General features: G+C 43.3%; 1 protein-coding gene across 1 annotated transcript in view; it reads left to right on the top strand.

Annotated features, from left to right (window-relative positions):
- Nucleotides 1–12,838, top strand: part of GRIN2B (glutamate ionotropic receptor NMDA type subunit 2B) — a 207,041-nt gene that overhangs the window by 30,842 nt on the left and 163,361 nt on the right. The window contains exon 3 of the mRNA XM_074901403.1: nucleotides 6,139–6,567. Within this exon, the coding sequence (XP_074757504.1) occupies nucleotides 6,157–6,567 (411 nt within the window). The 5' untranslated portion in view covers nucleotides 6,139–6,156. The remainder of the gene's footprint in view (nucleotides 1–6,138; nucleotides 6,568–12,838) is intronic.

Consider the following 12,838-nt stretch of genomic DNA (forward strand, 5'->3'; position numbering starts at 1 on the left):
AAGAAAAAGGATGATTTGGGAGAAATAAGGGAAAAGAAGAACCATTTTGTAAGTTAGATAGAAACGAGTCTGTGGAACATCACAGGCATGGACAAAGGTACATGTTGGCAAGGGAGTGGCTGTGAAGAGCAGAAAGAAGACCTGGCCAAAAGACCTTGGAGAACTGTTTCTATCACTGTCATGGGAACATTTATATATCCAAATGAGAATATAAGTGATGTTCGAAACTAGTTAAAATAAAGTGGACCAGTTTTCATCTAAAAGTACTGAAATGCCCTTGGAGGAGGTGTTTACTCAAAGTCACTATAATGAACCATTTAGGTCCAGATGCTGGATTGTTCTTGCATTCATCACTGCATGGCACTTTCCATTGTCTCTAGCCTCTGTCATCTTCCTACTCTGGATGTAGGGACGTTTTCCTGTAGCATCATTCATTCTGTTTATCAGCACCTGAAGTGTGCAGGCGCTTCCAAGACACATCCATCGTGCCCCAGATCCATCTCCTTCTTCTTTGTATATGTTTACAAAATTCCTGGAACAACAGGGCTGTGAGCCAGAAGAAGATTTATGGGCACTTATGTCACCTACCTGGGAAGCAGTAATATGGGGAACAGCAGAGAAAGGGTTTGTCAACATACAAATAGACTGGGCTGAAGGTGCAGTAGGACTATGGTTAAAGCGGTGTTAGAACATGAGGAATGCTTCTTCGGAGGTATACAATATGCAGTGTGTCTGGATTGGGAAGATGGCAGTAACCATGAAAATGAGAGGCTGTCCTAAGATGAAATTGTGTTGCCAAAACTCAGGAGGTTGGAGAAACAGGTGTAAATTATGGTGTGATTTATAGCTTTAAGCCCAGCTCTTAGGAGTAAGAGTTTATGAGGCTGCAATCAGTCCTGCTCCTTTTTTTTTGCAGGGGTCTTCTCAGCTCCTGCAGCTTACCTGTAAAGCAGGTAGGAGACAAAAAGATTAAAAATGCACCAATCTTCTGCAGTTGGTAAACACAGAAACAGCGTTCTTCTTTGATCTGGATATACAGGCATTTCCTTGCCAGACAGTCCAGCAGCATGTCTAGTGCAATGATAACTTCCCTACTACAGCTTCTTCTAGTGCACTTGCTGTTCCCTGGTCGTGTTTTGGGTACCAGGCACAAAGCACCTTCCAGCTTTGTAGATTATCTCACAGGTGAGATGGTTTCTTCCTACGCCCAGCTAGGTCCTGAAACACAAGGGTTGCTTTTTGATTCATTGTCTGATACTGTTCAAACTGCCTGAGAAATTAAGCCAGTGTGAATTAAGATGCTGTCAAAGATGAGCAAATACCAAAGAGTAAGGTAACACTGGTGGCTAACACTGGGGCTGGCAGGACATCTGTCTCTAGGTAGTAGTAGGACAGAGGGTGGTGGTGAGTCCTGGAATTGGGCTAGTGGTCAGGGCTGAGAGTAGGGCTGGGGGTTAGCGTTGCATTTAGTGCAGATGCAAAATCAGAATTCAGGTTCTGTGGCTTGAAGTCCCCTAGCTGGTGCTGGGACTTCATCAGAGCTCCCAGTGAGCAAAGCCCAGAAAGCACTGGGATATGAACTTCCCCATGTCCCTTTAGGGAAGTACATAAGCAGGAGGCTGGAGGTAGGTGATGCTCTTTGTCCAGTATGCAGCCAATGTCCCCGTGAATTTCCCTGGTGGCTAGTACACACTGTTTAGCCTCCCATCACAAGCATCAACTTCCTCCTAATTAGGAAAGCTGCCTTCAAGACAACTTTTAGTCTTGGACTGCAGTATTACAGGACTTCCTTTCTTCTTGCTGTCTCGAGCTTGGAGATAGGGTTTTGGGGGCCTGAAAATAGCCCCCCAAGGGACTATTGTGCAAGGCTGAACAGCTGGCACAATTGCAGCAGAAGGAGGTACCAGCATCGGCGCATGACAGAACTGCCCCCAAACTCCTGGGACCAGCCTGTGTTCTGCCTCAGTTTCTTTGTTTGACCTGAAGATTGACTAGCTTTGCAGTACACTGCCTGAGTAGTTCTTTATTTACAGTTAGCCTGGTTGAATGCACAGTGACCTATTTGTGTACTTTCTGTATTTTGAAATATTGTCCAGAAATATCTCTAAATGCTGAGCTGTATTTTGCCTGTGCAGCCTAGTAATTTTCTATTAATACTTATCTTAGATCTGATCCACATAAAAATGCAGTGTCAAATAAGGTTTTCATGATATTTTTAAGCAATCTAACCTTTGGTCCTGGCCAAATTCCAATCTGAATAATTACTGTCTGACTACCTACATTCCTCTTGCATTTTCAATTGGAGAAGTTAGCTTTCCCTTCCCATTTTAACAGTGATTGTGTAACATTGCTCTGCAGCACTAAGTAGATGGTGCATTCCTCTACAATAGTGGATATGTTTTATTGGTAAGTAAAATGAGATTATAGAGGTATAATGGTTTTACAGGCATGTTTATACCTAAATATAGATACGTCTGTAAAACCACTTTGTCTAATGGCCCTGTCATATATTATTTTCCAGGGAGAAAGGGACAACGTAATAGTGTAGAGTAATGTGTAAAGGATTTTACTTACCAGAGTGGAGTTTAAGAATTGATAAATTGTTTTGGAGTGGCAAAATCACAGAATAGACTCAAACACTGTTGCCCCACACCACCACCAAGGGAAAAAGCTGCTCATGTAAAATACTTTGTAATAAAACATACTGGCACATTTTAAAAATAATTCTTGACTTGTGAAATTAGAATCTAGCAATATTAAAATTACTTGCAAAAAACTAAGGGCAAATGCCGTGTTCTACACCTGCAGCCTTGTCAGGTGCTTGTGAGTTTCTCCCTGTGTGAATGTCTCTATTTCTCTTCTACACTGGAAACAAGAACACCACTCAGGAGGAGGTCTGCATGCTGCCTCCAGTGCTTCCTTCATTGGGCGCCTCAAACTTTTGCCTTTGAGAAGTGTAGAAATTAATGTGTAAAACTTGCTGCTGTGTATGCAAAAACACATTTTCACAGTAGTTCTGGGGCCACTTTAATCTGATAAGAAGTCTGTGCTGGTTCACCCCTGACTCTCCTCTACTATCACACATTCAAAAGGGTCTTGTAGTGAGCCAGACCAGAGCAGAAAACAGAGACGTGGTTGGTGCTGGGATGTTTGTCCCTGTTTCTAACAGCCAGCACTTGCGTGTGAGCAGAATTGTGGATAGTGCCTACTGCTTGTGAACAGTAGTCAGCCCCAAGGAGGGTAGGGTGGGGACTGTAACACCATGAGCACCCCTGTTGCAGTCTTTGAGCAGCTTAACTCCGTGGTGTGAACCTGCTGCTGCCTTGTGGGAGCTAAATAGTGCAAATCACCACTCATCCCTGGGTTGGGTGTGATTTACTGGCCCTCCCCTGCCTTATCATACCCCTGTGTCCCATCCTATAAGTGAGCCCAGCCTGGACCTGGTACCTGCTATTCCCTCAAAAGGACACTGGTCTCTGGCATGCAGACCACCCATGGAGCACCTAAAACACATTGTGAGCATGACAGAAATGTTACATGTGAGTGAGAGCTGTCTTGAGTGGTACAACACAGACTACTTAACATTGCTCTGTCTGATCCAGAGGGGGCTTATGGCTGAGGATCCAAATTGGAGATGCCAGATTGGCTGTGGAGGCACTGACAACCTCCTCTTCACATCAGCCTCTTCCTAGCCCTGGCTGCTTCCTGTAAAGCCTGAGGCTCTGGCACTGTACAGGGAACTCCATCACGTTCTGTTAAATGGAAAAATCTGCCTGGGGGGCACATCCCATGAGCTAGACACCCAGCTGATTGGTACCTATGTGCTCTTCAGGATCTGGGCTCTTTTCTGCTGCTTGGAGGTAGATGCTAGGAATTTGTTGGCTTTGATGCAGGTAAAGAGAGGGGAATGGGTTCCCTGGCCAGCATCTTTCCCTGTGGGAGAAGTCTGGTTTTGGGCGTGAAGGCAGACAGCTGCCATGATTGCCTGAATAGCTCCTGCATTGTTGCCAACCTGGCCCTGGGTTGGAAGGCCCTATATAAGTATTCCTGGTGGGAGAGGGGCTGGGAAAAAACTACACTCTACTCCCTGGGCATCACAGCTAGCCATTGCCTAACCAAGCGTAATATACTGTGTGAGACTATGCAGAGGGATCGCAGGAGATGTATTTTAAAGAGAACAAATATAGCATTAAAGGGAGCGAGCAAGAGAGTGAGAGACAGAAAGCATATAGAGTGCATTAAAGTTAATAAAGCATTGCAGGAGTGGGGACTGCATTTCACTGTGAAGGAATCTAATTTGGTGACTCGTAATTGGAGGATAACAGTCCTGCTGGAATGAAGTTAGCTGTTCATTTTGCCAAACTCTCAAAGTTTCTTGGTTATCCTTGTGAGCGTCTCTCAGAAAGTGGATCTGTCGGAGAATTTAGAATTGATTGGTTCTTCACACCCGTGGTCCCTTTCAGCCTCCTAAGTGGATTTAGTTTGATGCATATTTGTTATCTATTTTATTATCTGCTTACTTATCCAGTAATATCAATGCAGGATACGTTCTCTCTGCTTACATGACAATGAGGGATCAGGTGCTGAGCTCATGTTCTCCTGGGCAGGGTAAAACGGGGCTCCATGTGCCCTTTCCCTATGGGTGGCTGGTGACAGGTAGGGCTGTTTCATGGACTTCCAGCTTTCCCAAATCTTGCCAGCCTTGTCACTGCTGCCGTGGTTTCTGTACATTTGATAGAGGCATGTAGCAGCAAACAGTATGGAAGGGTCCCATTCATGGATCCCCAAGACCAGAGGTGTAGCACAAAGAAGTGCAGGGCTGGGGTATTTATTCCAGGTGTGCCTGACTGATGAAGAACACGGTTATGGGCATGAATAGCTGAGCAGGACCTTTTGTGCTGAGGGAAAGCCTTCTTAAGTTTGCAGTGGCTGAAATCTCCTTGGGACAGCAGCATGGCCCTAGATGGGCACACTGAGCAGTGCTGCCTCCCACAGAATGGGGAGATGCTGCTCTGTTTTTGTCCCTAGACCAGGGGTGTTCTGTTATTTACACTGCATACGTGCTGCAAGGATTAATTTGTTAGTGGTTGTAAAGTGCCTTGAGGATGAAAAGTGTTGTGGAGATGCGAACTGTTATTAAAATGAGACTGTATAAAGACAGATCTAGGAACAAACCCACAGGGAACAGTCCTGCTCAGTCAGGGGCTAGAGGGATGACCTCATCAGGTTTTTTCATTTCTACTGTTATGATTATAAAATAAAGCGGACATGTTCAGGCAAAAGATCGGTGTAATATCCCTGGCTGTAGTAGCTGAGGGTGAACCTTCCTAAGCTCTATGGGTCTTTCTGCTTCTGGGCAAAAAGAACTGTCATATGGGCTTTGGGGGAATGTCTTCCCCACACTGCACTGATCCAGTTTTGTCCACGACCACTGGGAAATTTTGTGTTTCTTGCTTTTTAAAGAGAAATGAATCTTGTACGAATGAAAGGCCTATGGCTTGACTGTACTACAGATCAGAGATGTGTGTATCCTGGCAGTAGGAAGGTTGTATGTAATGGATACACACACACATATATACACATCCAATGGCCTTGGACATTTGTCCTGACTTTATTCTGGCGGGGCTGTGCTGAGAAAGTAAAAAAGAGTCCGTATCTTCCTGGTCCCTTCAGCCTCCCTGCCTATACCTCCAGCAGAAGGCCAAATTGATCACAAGCACCAGTAATTCCTTTGTGTTGAGGGTGAGCACTTAGACATGGGCTTGACATAAGCAATTAGTTTCACAAAGACAGCTGATCAGCCATCAAAGGACAATGCTCTATCACTTTTGACTTGGGTTTCAGAGTGACATGGGCCTCAAGAGATTACATGATCACATCTTCTGCTGACAGCTGTTCTTTGAAGTAAGTCCAGACTCTGAAGTAGAGGCTGGACTGGTCTGATCCTCACCCCTGATTTTAACAGAGCCCTGAATGTAGTCAAAGGGCTGGGCATCAGGCAAGAAGGACTGGCAAGGAGGGGAGCTAGTGGCTGGGGAAGATCAGTGTATCTGCCTTGAAGGCTGAGTGCATTATTGACTTGTCAATTAATCACTTTCTCTTACTTTCCCCCTTTCCTTTTTTTTCTTCCTCACTCAGGGAGTGTAAGAGCTGAAGATGAGGCCCAGGGTGGAGTGCTACTCTTCAAGGTTTTGGCTGGTGCTGGCAGTCCTTGCGACAACAGGGAGCGGGGCCCATGCCCAGAAAAGCCACCCAAGCATTGGCATTGCAGTCATCCTGGTGGGAACTTCAGACGAAGTGGCCATCAAAGATGCCCACGAGAAAGATGACTTTCACCACCTCTCAGTGGTGCCTCGGGTGGAGCTGGTGGCCATGAATGAGACAGATCCCAAGAGCATCATTACTCGCATCTGTGACCTCATGTCAGACCGGAAGATTCAAGGGGTGGTATTTGCTGATGACACAGACCAGGAAGCCATTGCCCAGATCCTGGACTTCATCTCTGCCCAGACCCTCACACCCATCCTGGGCATCCATGGAGGCTCCTCTATGATCATGGCAGATAAGGTAAATTTGAGCTTCCTTCTGTTGCAGACCTGCAGATGGAAACTGAAAACCAGAAAGAAATATCTTATTCTGTGATCCTCAGGTGTAGTCTCATGGGGCTGAAGGGTTGGGGGATTAGAGAGTTTCAGATTCAAAAAGAGATTAAAAGAACTAACTGTGTGTAGCACTGCTGAGAAGAGCCTATTAATCATGTGGAATTATCTGCAACAGAGAAAAAATGAGGAGCGAAAGGAGCAGGTAGAAGAGAGCTGCAGAAAAATCATCCCTTTTCTTCTTCCTTAGAAAGGGTAAAGAGCCCCTGATGATTGTGATTATTTTTGGTTTTGGTAAGGTATTATTTTTGCCTGTGTTTTACCTTAGAGGAGCCAAGGATGCTAGCTTGTATTTTTTCTGCATGCAGCTGGAGGACATGGTGGTATTTTCAGGGACATTTAATACAACTCTTACATCTTAATTGGAAAATAATTGAATCTTTAATAAAGCCATCCTCTCTTGGAAGTGTTCATTAGCTCCTGAAGCTAAATAGGTGTTAACTAAAGCAACTAACCAGTCTGAACCAGTCCAGTTAAGTCTTTCTTTTTCCACTGCACTAATTTATTCCTTCATATCCCTGATATTTCACTGTTTTCCCAGACCCCAGCCAGTCTTCTGGGGAATTACTAAACAAGCAAGCCTTCCCACTAGTGGTTTTGAACAGGGCAAGATGCAGAGGGAGTAGCATCCTTGGGCAGCTGAAAACTCTCTTTTTAGGAGTCTCCATGGGTTGCAGCTGGATCTGACACAAGTCTTCCCCCTGCGGTGAACAGAGGACCCAGCAATTCACAACTGAATGTGCATTTGGCCAGATGGTGTGGCTAACAGTGGCCTCTGGACTGCTGTGGGCCAGAGGGAATACCTGAGAGAAGGGGGCTGTCCTTTTCCCTGCAGGCTCAGTGCCAGATAGAATTGGAGCCAAGCCCTTTACTAGGAAAACTCTCTTGACCATACTTTGTGCATCACAAAGAAGTAAACAAGGACACAAGCCGTGACAGCCTTTTTCTTTTACAGGTCACTCTTAAGTGAGCCTGAGCCATTTAACTAGGCAGAATTGGGTCTAATTGAATGAAGGGGGAGAATTCAGCTGGCCACTGTTGCAGCTTTTTGTCAGAAAGAGATCTAGTGGGCTGAGAAATTCAGGCATTTCCTGTTTTATTTCCTTGTAAATAAATAATCCAGTGCAGGTTAATGTAGGTGAGTAGATGGGAATAAATTAATCACAAATTATTTTCTCACTCTGACCAACCATTCAGTTGCCAAATAACATACAGTTATTAGGCAGTATTATTTTCTTGTATTAGCCTTTGAACTAAAGTAGTCACTGAATAAAATAATCACAGGCCTTTTTTTCTCTCTCTCCTTGAATAGCTGCACATGTGCTAAAGTCATTCTGCCCCTTTCCACCCACAATAAAGCTTTTCTGATTGGAGGACAATCAGACAGTAATGCTGCATCTTGATGCTCTCCTGCCTGCTGCATTGCATGGTTATTGATGTCTGTGAAAAAGAGGTCTGAAGCATTACTTGAGTGCTGCAGTTCACACTTGTGGTGGCATTTTATATCTTCTTTGAACAAGCATAAGCGTTACTGATGCCAGCCCTCCTAAGCACTGGGAAAAGGTCCTTGTGATTTTGAACGTGGCAGGCCAAATTCTGATTTCAGATTCCTGCGGTGTGAATGCAGCATAGTCCTATTGCCTTTGGCAGGATTAGATCAGATTTATGCTGCTGTAATTCAAAGAAAAATTTGGCCTATTGAACTTTGTAAAGATTTTTTTCTTTCTACTTTCTCTAGTCTTTCCTTGGAAAGGCAGCATCTCCCATGAATGCCCTGTGTATCCCACTGGCTTGCTTCTAGAGAGCAGGTAGCCCATAGGGAGCTCAAAGGTGGAAGGAAGCCTTATGAATGGAGACCTCTGTTTTACCAAACTCCCTTTTTTTGTAGTTTTGCAGACAGGAGAAGCAGATTACATAGAAAGATCTGCAGTTTTAGGAAAGGCCAAGATTTCTTTTAAACATAAATTGAAAAGGCTGACCTTTACAGCTTCTGATTCACAGGTGTGTAATCTTTAATGGATAGTATCTATGTGATAAATTGAATTAAAATATGGTAGAGAGTAAATACATTGATATTCTACTAAAAATACTGAAGTCAGCATGGTAGGTCCTTAAGCAATCTGTTTTCCACAGAGGGCCTTGACAGGGGCTTTGCTTTTAGTGACTCTTAGTCATGTTCTTTGCAGATGAGTTGCGTGGCTGGGGTTTGATCCTGCAAGTATGGATTGCTTCTTTCAGCATCCCCTCAACGCCCACAGCAGTCAGCTGTGATTGAACTTGCTCAGCATTTCACAGGTTCAGACCTGCACTTATAACTTTGTTATGTTTCCTGTGCGTTTGTGATCAGTAGTGCCAATGTAAACCTAAAGAATGCTGCAAACCACTAACGCTTTGGTGTGACAGATAAGCCCCTCTTCTCTGGAGGTTAATGCGAAAAAAACTCCTCAATCAAACCACCTTCCCCGAAGTAGCATGTGAAATTCAGTTTCACCTTCAGTGAGGGTTGAAAAAGTGTGTCTGGGAGGAAATTTGTGTCCATGTGTAAAAAGGGCTTCGTAATATACTGTGAAGCTGGTAAATGGAGACATGAAAGAGCATGGGAAAAAAAAAAAAGGACTTCAAGCCTGAATTTTCTTTTCTCCTGTATATATAGGCAAAAATATTGTATAATGTGCACCATAGGCTGGCTTCATTTCAGTTAACATGCATCTGGAAGTTTGCTACCTGCCAGCTGTTGTAGGCATTGTTACAATCAGCAGGGAAGGAGGCACCACCTGAGGACAATTCATCACACCCACCTCAGGGTGCAGTGAAATGCTCATGGAATAGTTAGTCCTTTGTCTTCTCACTGGTTACTGAAGAAGGCTGTACCCCAATTTGCTCATGATGTCTCAAGTTAAATGCCATGAATCCTGCCCTAAGTGTAAGATAGCAGGTGGAGGTATGTTGCTGGAAGTGTAGCATCTTGATTTCCTGATTGTTCTGTTCAAACTCAGGCTATTTAATATTGCCTTTGATTAGATTTTGTAGATAATGTCTACATCTTCTTGTTTTTCCTGTGTTTTGTGTTTTTCCTCTGAAAAACAAGTATGTAGGAATTTGCATATGTTTTTGCTTTCGCTCTCCTCAGTGCTCATGTCTCTAATCTCACCTGTTTAACTGTTATAAAGTGTTACGTTTAATCTCTGCCTAATTTGGCATCAGAAGAAAATGACCAAATGATCTCTGTGCATGCTGCTATCTGGTTTTAGTTCCAGAAAAACAGTGAAATATAGACACATGATGTACCTCACTCAAGCTCTGGAGAGACCACATTGCTGAGGGAGAGTCTTGTCATAGCCAGTTTGGTCCCTTTAGTCTCTGATGAATGTGCCACCAGTGATGCCAAATATCATGAACTGCAGCAATCATTTTGTCAAGGCTGAGGGGCCTGGGAGTGATGGCTGAGGGGGGTCCAATAGCCCCTGCCTTAGCTCCTCTCAGTGGAGCAAGCCCTGCAGCTCTGGGGCACAGTGAAGATTGATCACACAGTTTCAGCCCTGCAAGGAAGCACCTGGTCGTTGTTTTGGTGCTAATACCTTGGAAAGGGACTTGGATGATAGCATCACCTCACCTGGACTTCTGATGAGAAAGGGAATAGCACTGATCACTGTTTAATCTGGAATAGATGAGATGGAGAGGAGAGAAATGTGCATCGCTACCAGTGTTAGGTTCTTGTGATCTAAGACTTTGGCTTGTGGAAGCTCTCTGATCTCTTCAGTTTGCCTGAAGTTGCTGCAATGACCTTTCTTTGTATAGGCTTAGTGTTGCCTGATCTCAAGCAGTAGTTTGTATTGTCCAGAGAGAGGACTGTAATGCACTCATGAGTGGTGAGCATAACTGCTCCCATTCTAGTGTTTAAAATCATTTCTCCTTTCTCCCCATCTTTTTTTGAAAACAAAAATTCAATCCTATCACAGCGTGGAAATAGCTGACAGATGAGCATGCTCTATGTTAGGAGACTGATGGTGGAAGAAAACCTTCAAGGCTGCAAACAAAGCTTCAGTTCAGATAAGCACACAAACCAGTATCTTGTGTTTGCAGACCTGAGACTGGAAATCTCAACTGGGCTTTTCTTCATTATTTTTTCAATGTTACCTAAAATCACTGCTGTCCAGAACTAGGAGGTAAAGTAGCAGTCACAGAAAAAGAAATAACAATAACAATGTACATTTATAGGTATCTTAAGAAAAGAGTGAATTGTTCAAAGATACAGCTTCTTGCCTAAAACGTGACCACACCATTTGGCTGACTGGTCTGTTTTGTAACGATAAACTATTTTTTTTTAAAATAGCAGAAAAAGTCAGTTTGGTAGTAATGAAAGCAGAAAAGATAAGAGCCTTGAGTTCTCTTATAACACAGCTGGTGACCATAATTTTTGGTGGAATTGTCCCTTGCTGTTTCTCCACAGTCACATTATTTTACCAAAGCTTCTTGTCCTGTGCAGCTTTGTTGTAACACAGTGGTGCATAGGCAGCACCCAGGAAAAATAAGAGAATGATTATGTTTTCCCAGCTGAAAATCCATCTCCTCTATCTCTCCATCCCTTGTGATTTTATCCAGGGCTTGCCCATGCAGGGTAGCCATACTGATGGAAATAAAATGGTAGGAAATAATGATCTATTAAATTGGGCTGTGCTTGTAATCAAATCTGTATAAAAGCTGCATGCTAACCTGAAATCTAAAATCCATTCTAGGCCAGATTCTCCTTCCTTTTCTCACACAGTGTAGTGACTTTTCTGCTATTCTCTGCACTACCTTGCTCTTTTTTCCTCATTCATGACAAAGCTGCAATTTTTCCTTTGCCTTTCCATCCCCACTTCAAATCCCTGTCTGCTTTCTTTTTGTTTTCTGTCAAGGTTTCCTAGACATGTTGTGTGTCTCTCTCTTTTAATGCTGAAGGCTGCTGTGATTGCTTCATTCCTGGGCCATGCTGCTGCAGCAATGGTATTCTTTGGTATTTTGGTGGGGAGCAAGTCCAAACACAGACAATAGGTATAAAGCACCAGGGAAGAAAACTACCTGCTGGTCAGAGTGTAGCAAAATGATGCTGCAGATACAGGAAGCCAAAACTAGTTGGTTAAGCTGAGCACCTATATACACACTGAAAACAGGACAAAGTCAAAGACACTGGGACAGTGATGCTAAAAACACAACATCTGTAATTAAAAAGAAAGCACTTTTACTCTCAGGTTTCCAAAGGTTAAATAATAGAGATGCATGGGGAATACAAACCTCATTTTTTGGATGTAAATTTGTTTCATTTCCATGAAGGATGACATTAGAAATTTTTAGAGCTCTTGTGTGAAGGAAATTCAGTAAAAAAAAAAACAACCAACACTTTAAATGGATTATATGAACCGAAGTGAAATAAATCCCAAACAAAATGCTGCTTAGAAGAAAGGGGGCAAAAAAAGACACATTTTGATCTGCAAATGTTGAAAGAGTATAGTTCAATGTTGTTAGAAGATTTCTATCCCTTTTTTCCCTCCAAAGCAAAATTATATGCCATTCATGTAATTTCACAAAGTATTTTCATTTCTCTGAAACTGCATTTGATGATAGTAATAGGGTCTGGAGCACATGTCATACAAGGATCGGCTGAGGGAACTGGGGGTGTTTAGTCTGGAGAAGAGGAGGCTGAGGGGAGACCTCATCGCCCTCTACAGCTACCTGAAAGGAGGTTGCAGAGAGCTGGGGATGAGTCTCTTTAACCAAGTAGCAAGCGATAGGACAAGAGGGAATGGCCTCAAGTTGTGCCAGGGAAGGTTTAGACTGGATATCAGGAAGCATTTCTTTACAGAATGGGTTGTTAGGCATTGGAATGGGCTGTCCAGGGAGGTGGTGGAGTCCCCATCCCTGGAGGTGTTTAAGAGTCTCATTGACATAGCGCTGAGGGACCTGGTGTAGTTGGGAACTGTCAGTGTTAGGTTAATGGTTGGACTGGATGATCTTCAAAATATTCTCCAGATGATTCTGTAATTCTGTAACAGTTTAAATGTTTTTTAGACTAATCTAGTGATTAACAAAGATGAGTTTGATTTTAAAAAAGAAAATAAATCAGTGGTTCCCCTTCAAGCTATTAATAATTTTATTTGAAGACATGTTTAATACACTTCTTTTGCTTTTGGTACTCTGTT

Source organism: Athene noctua, chromosome 3, assembly GCF_965140245.1.
Source record: "Athene noctua chromosome 3, bAthNoc1.hap1.1, whole genome shotgun sequence".
NCBI lineage: Eukaryota > Metazoa > Chordata > Aves > Strigiformes > Strigidae > Athene > Athene noctua.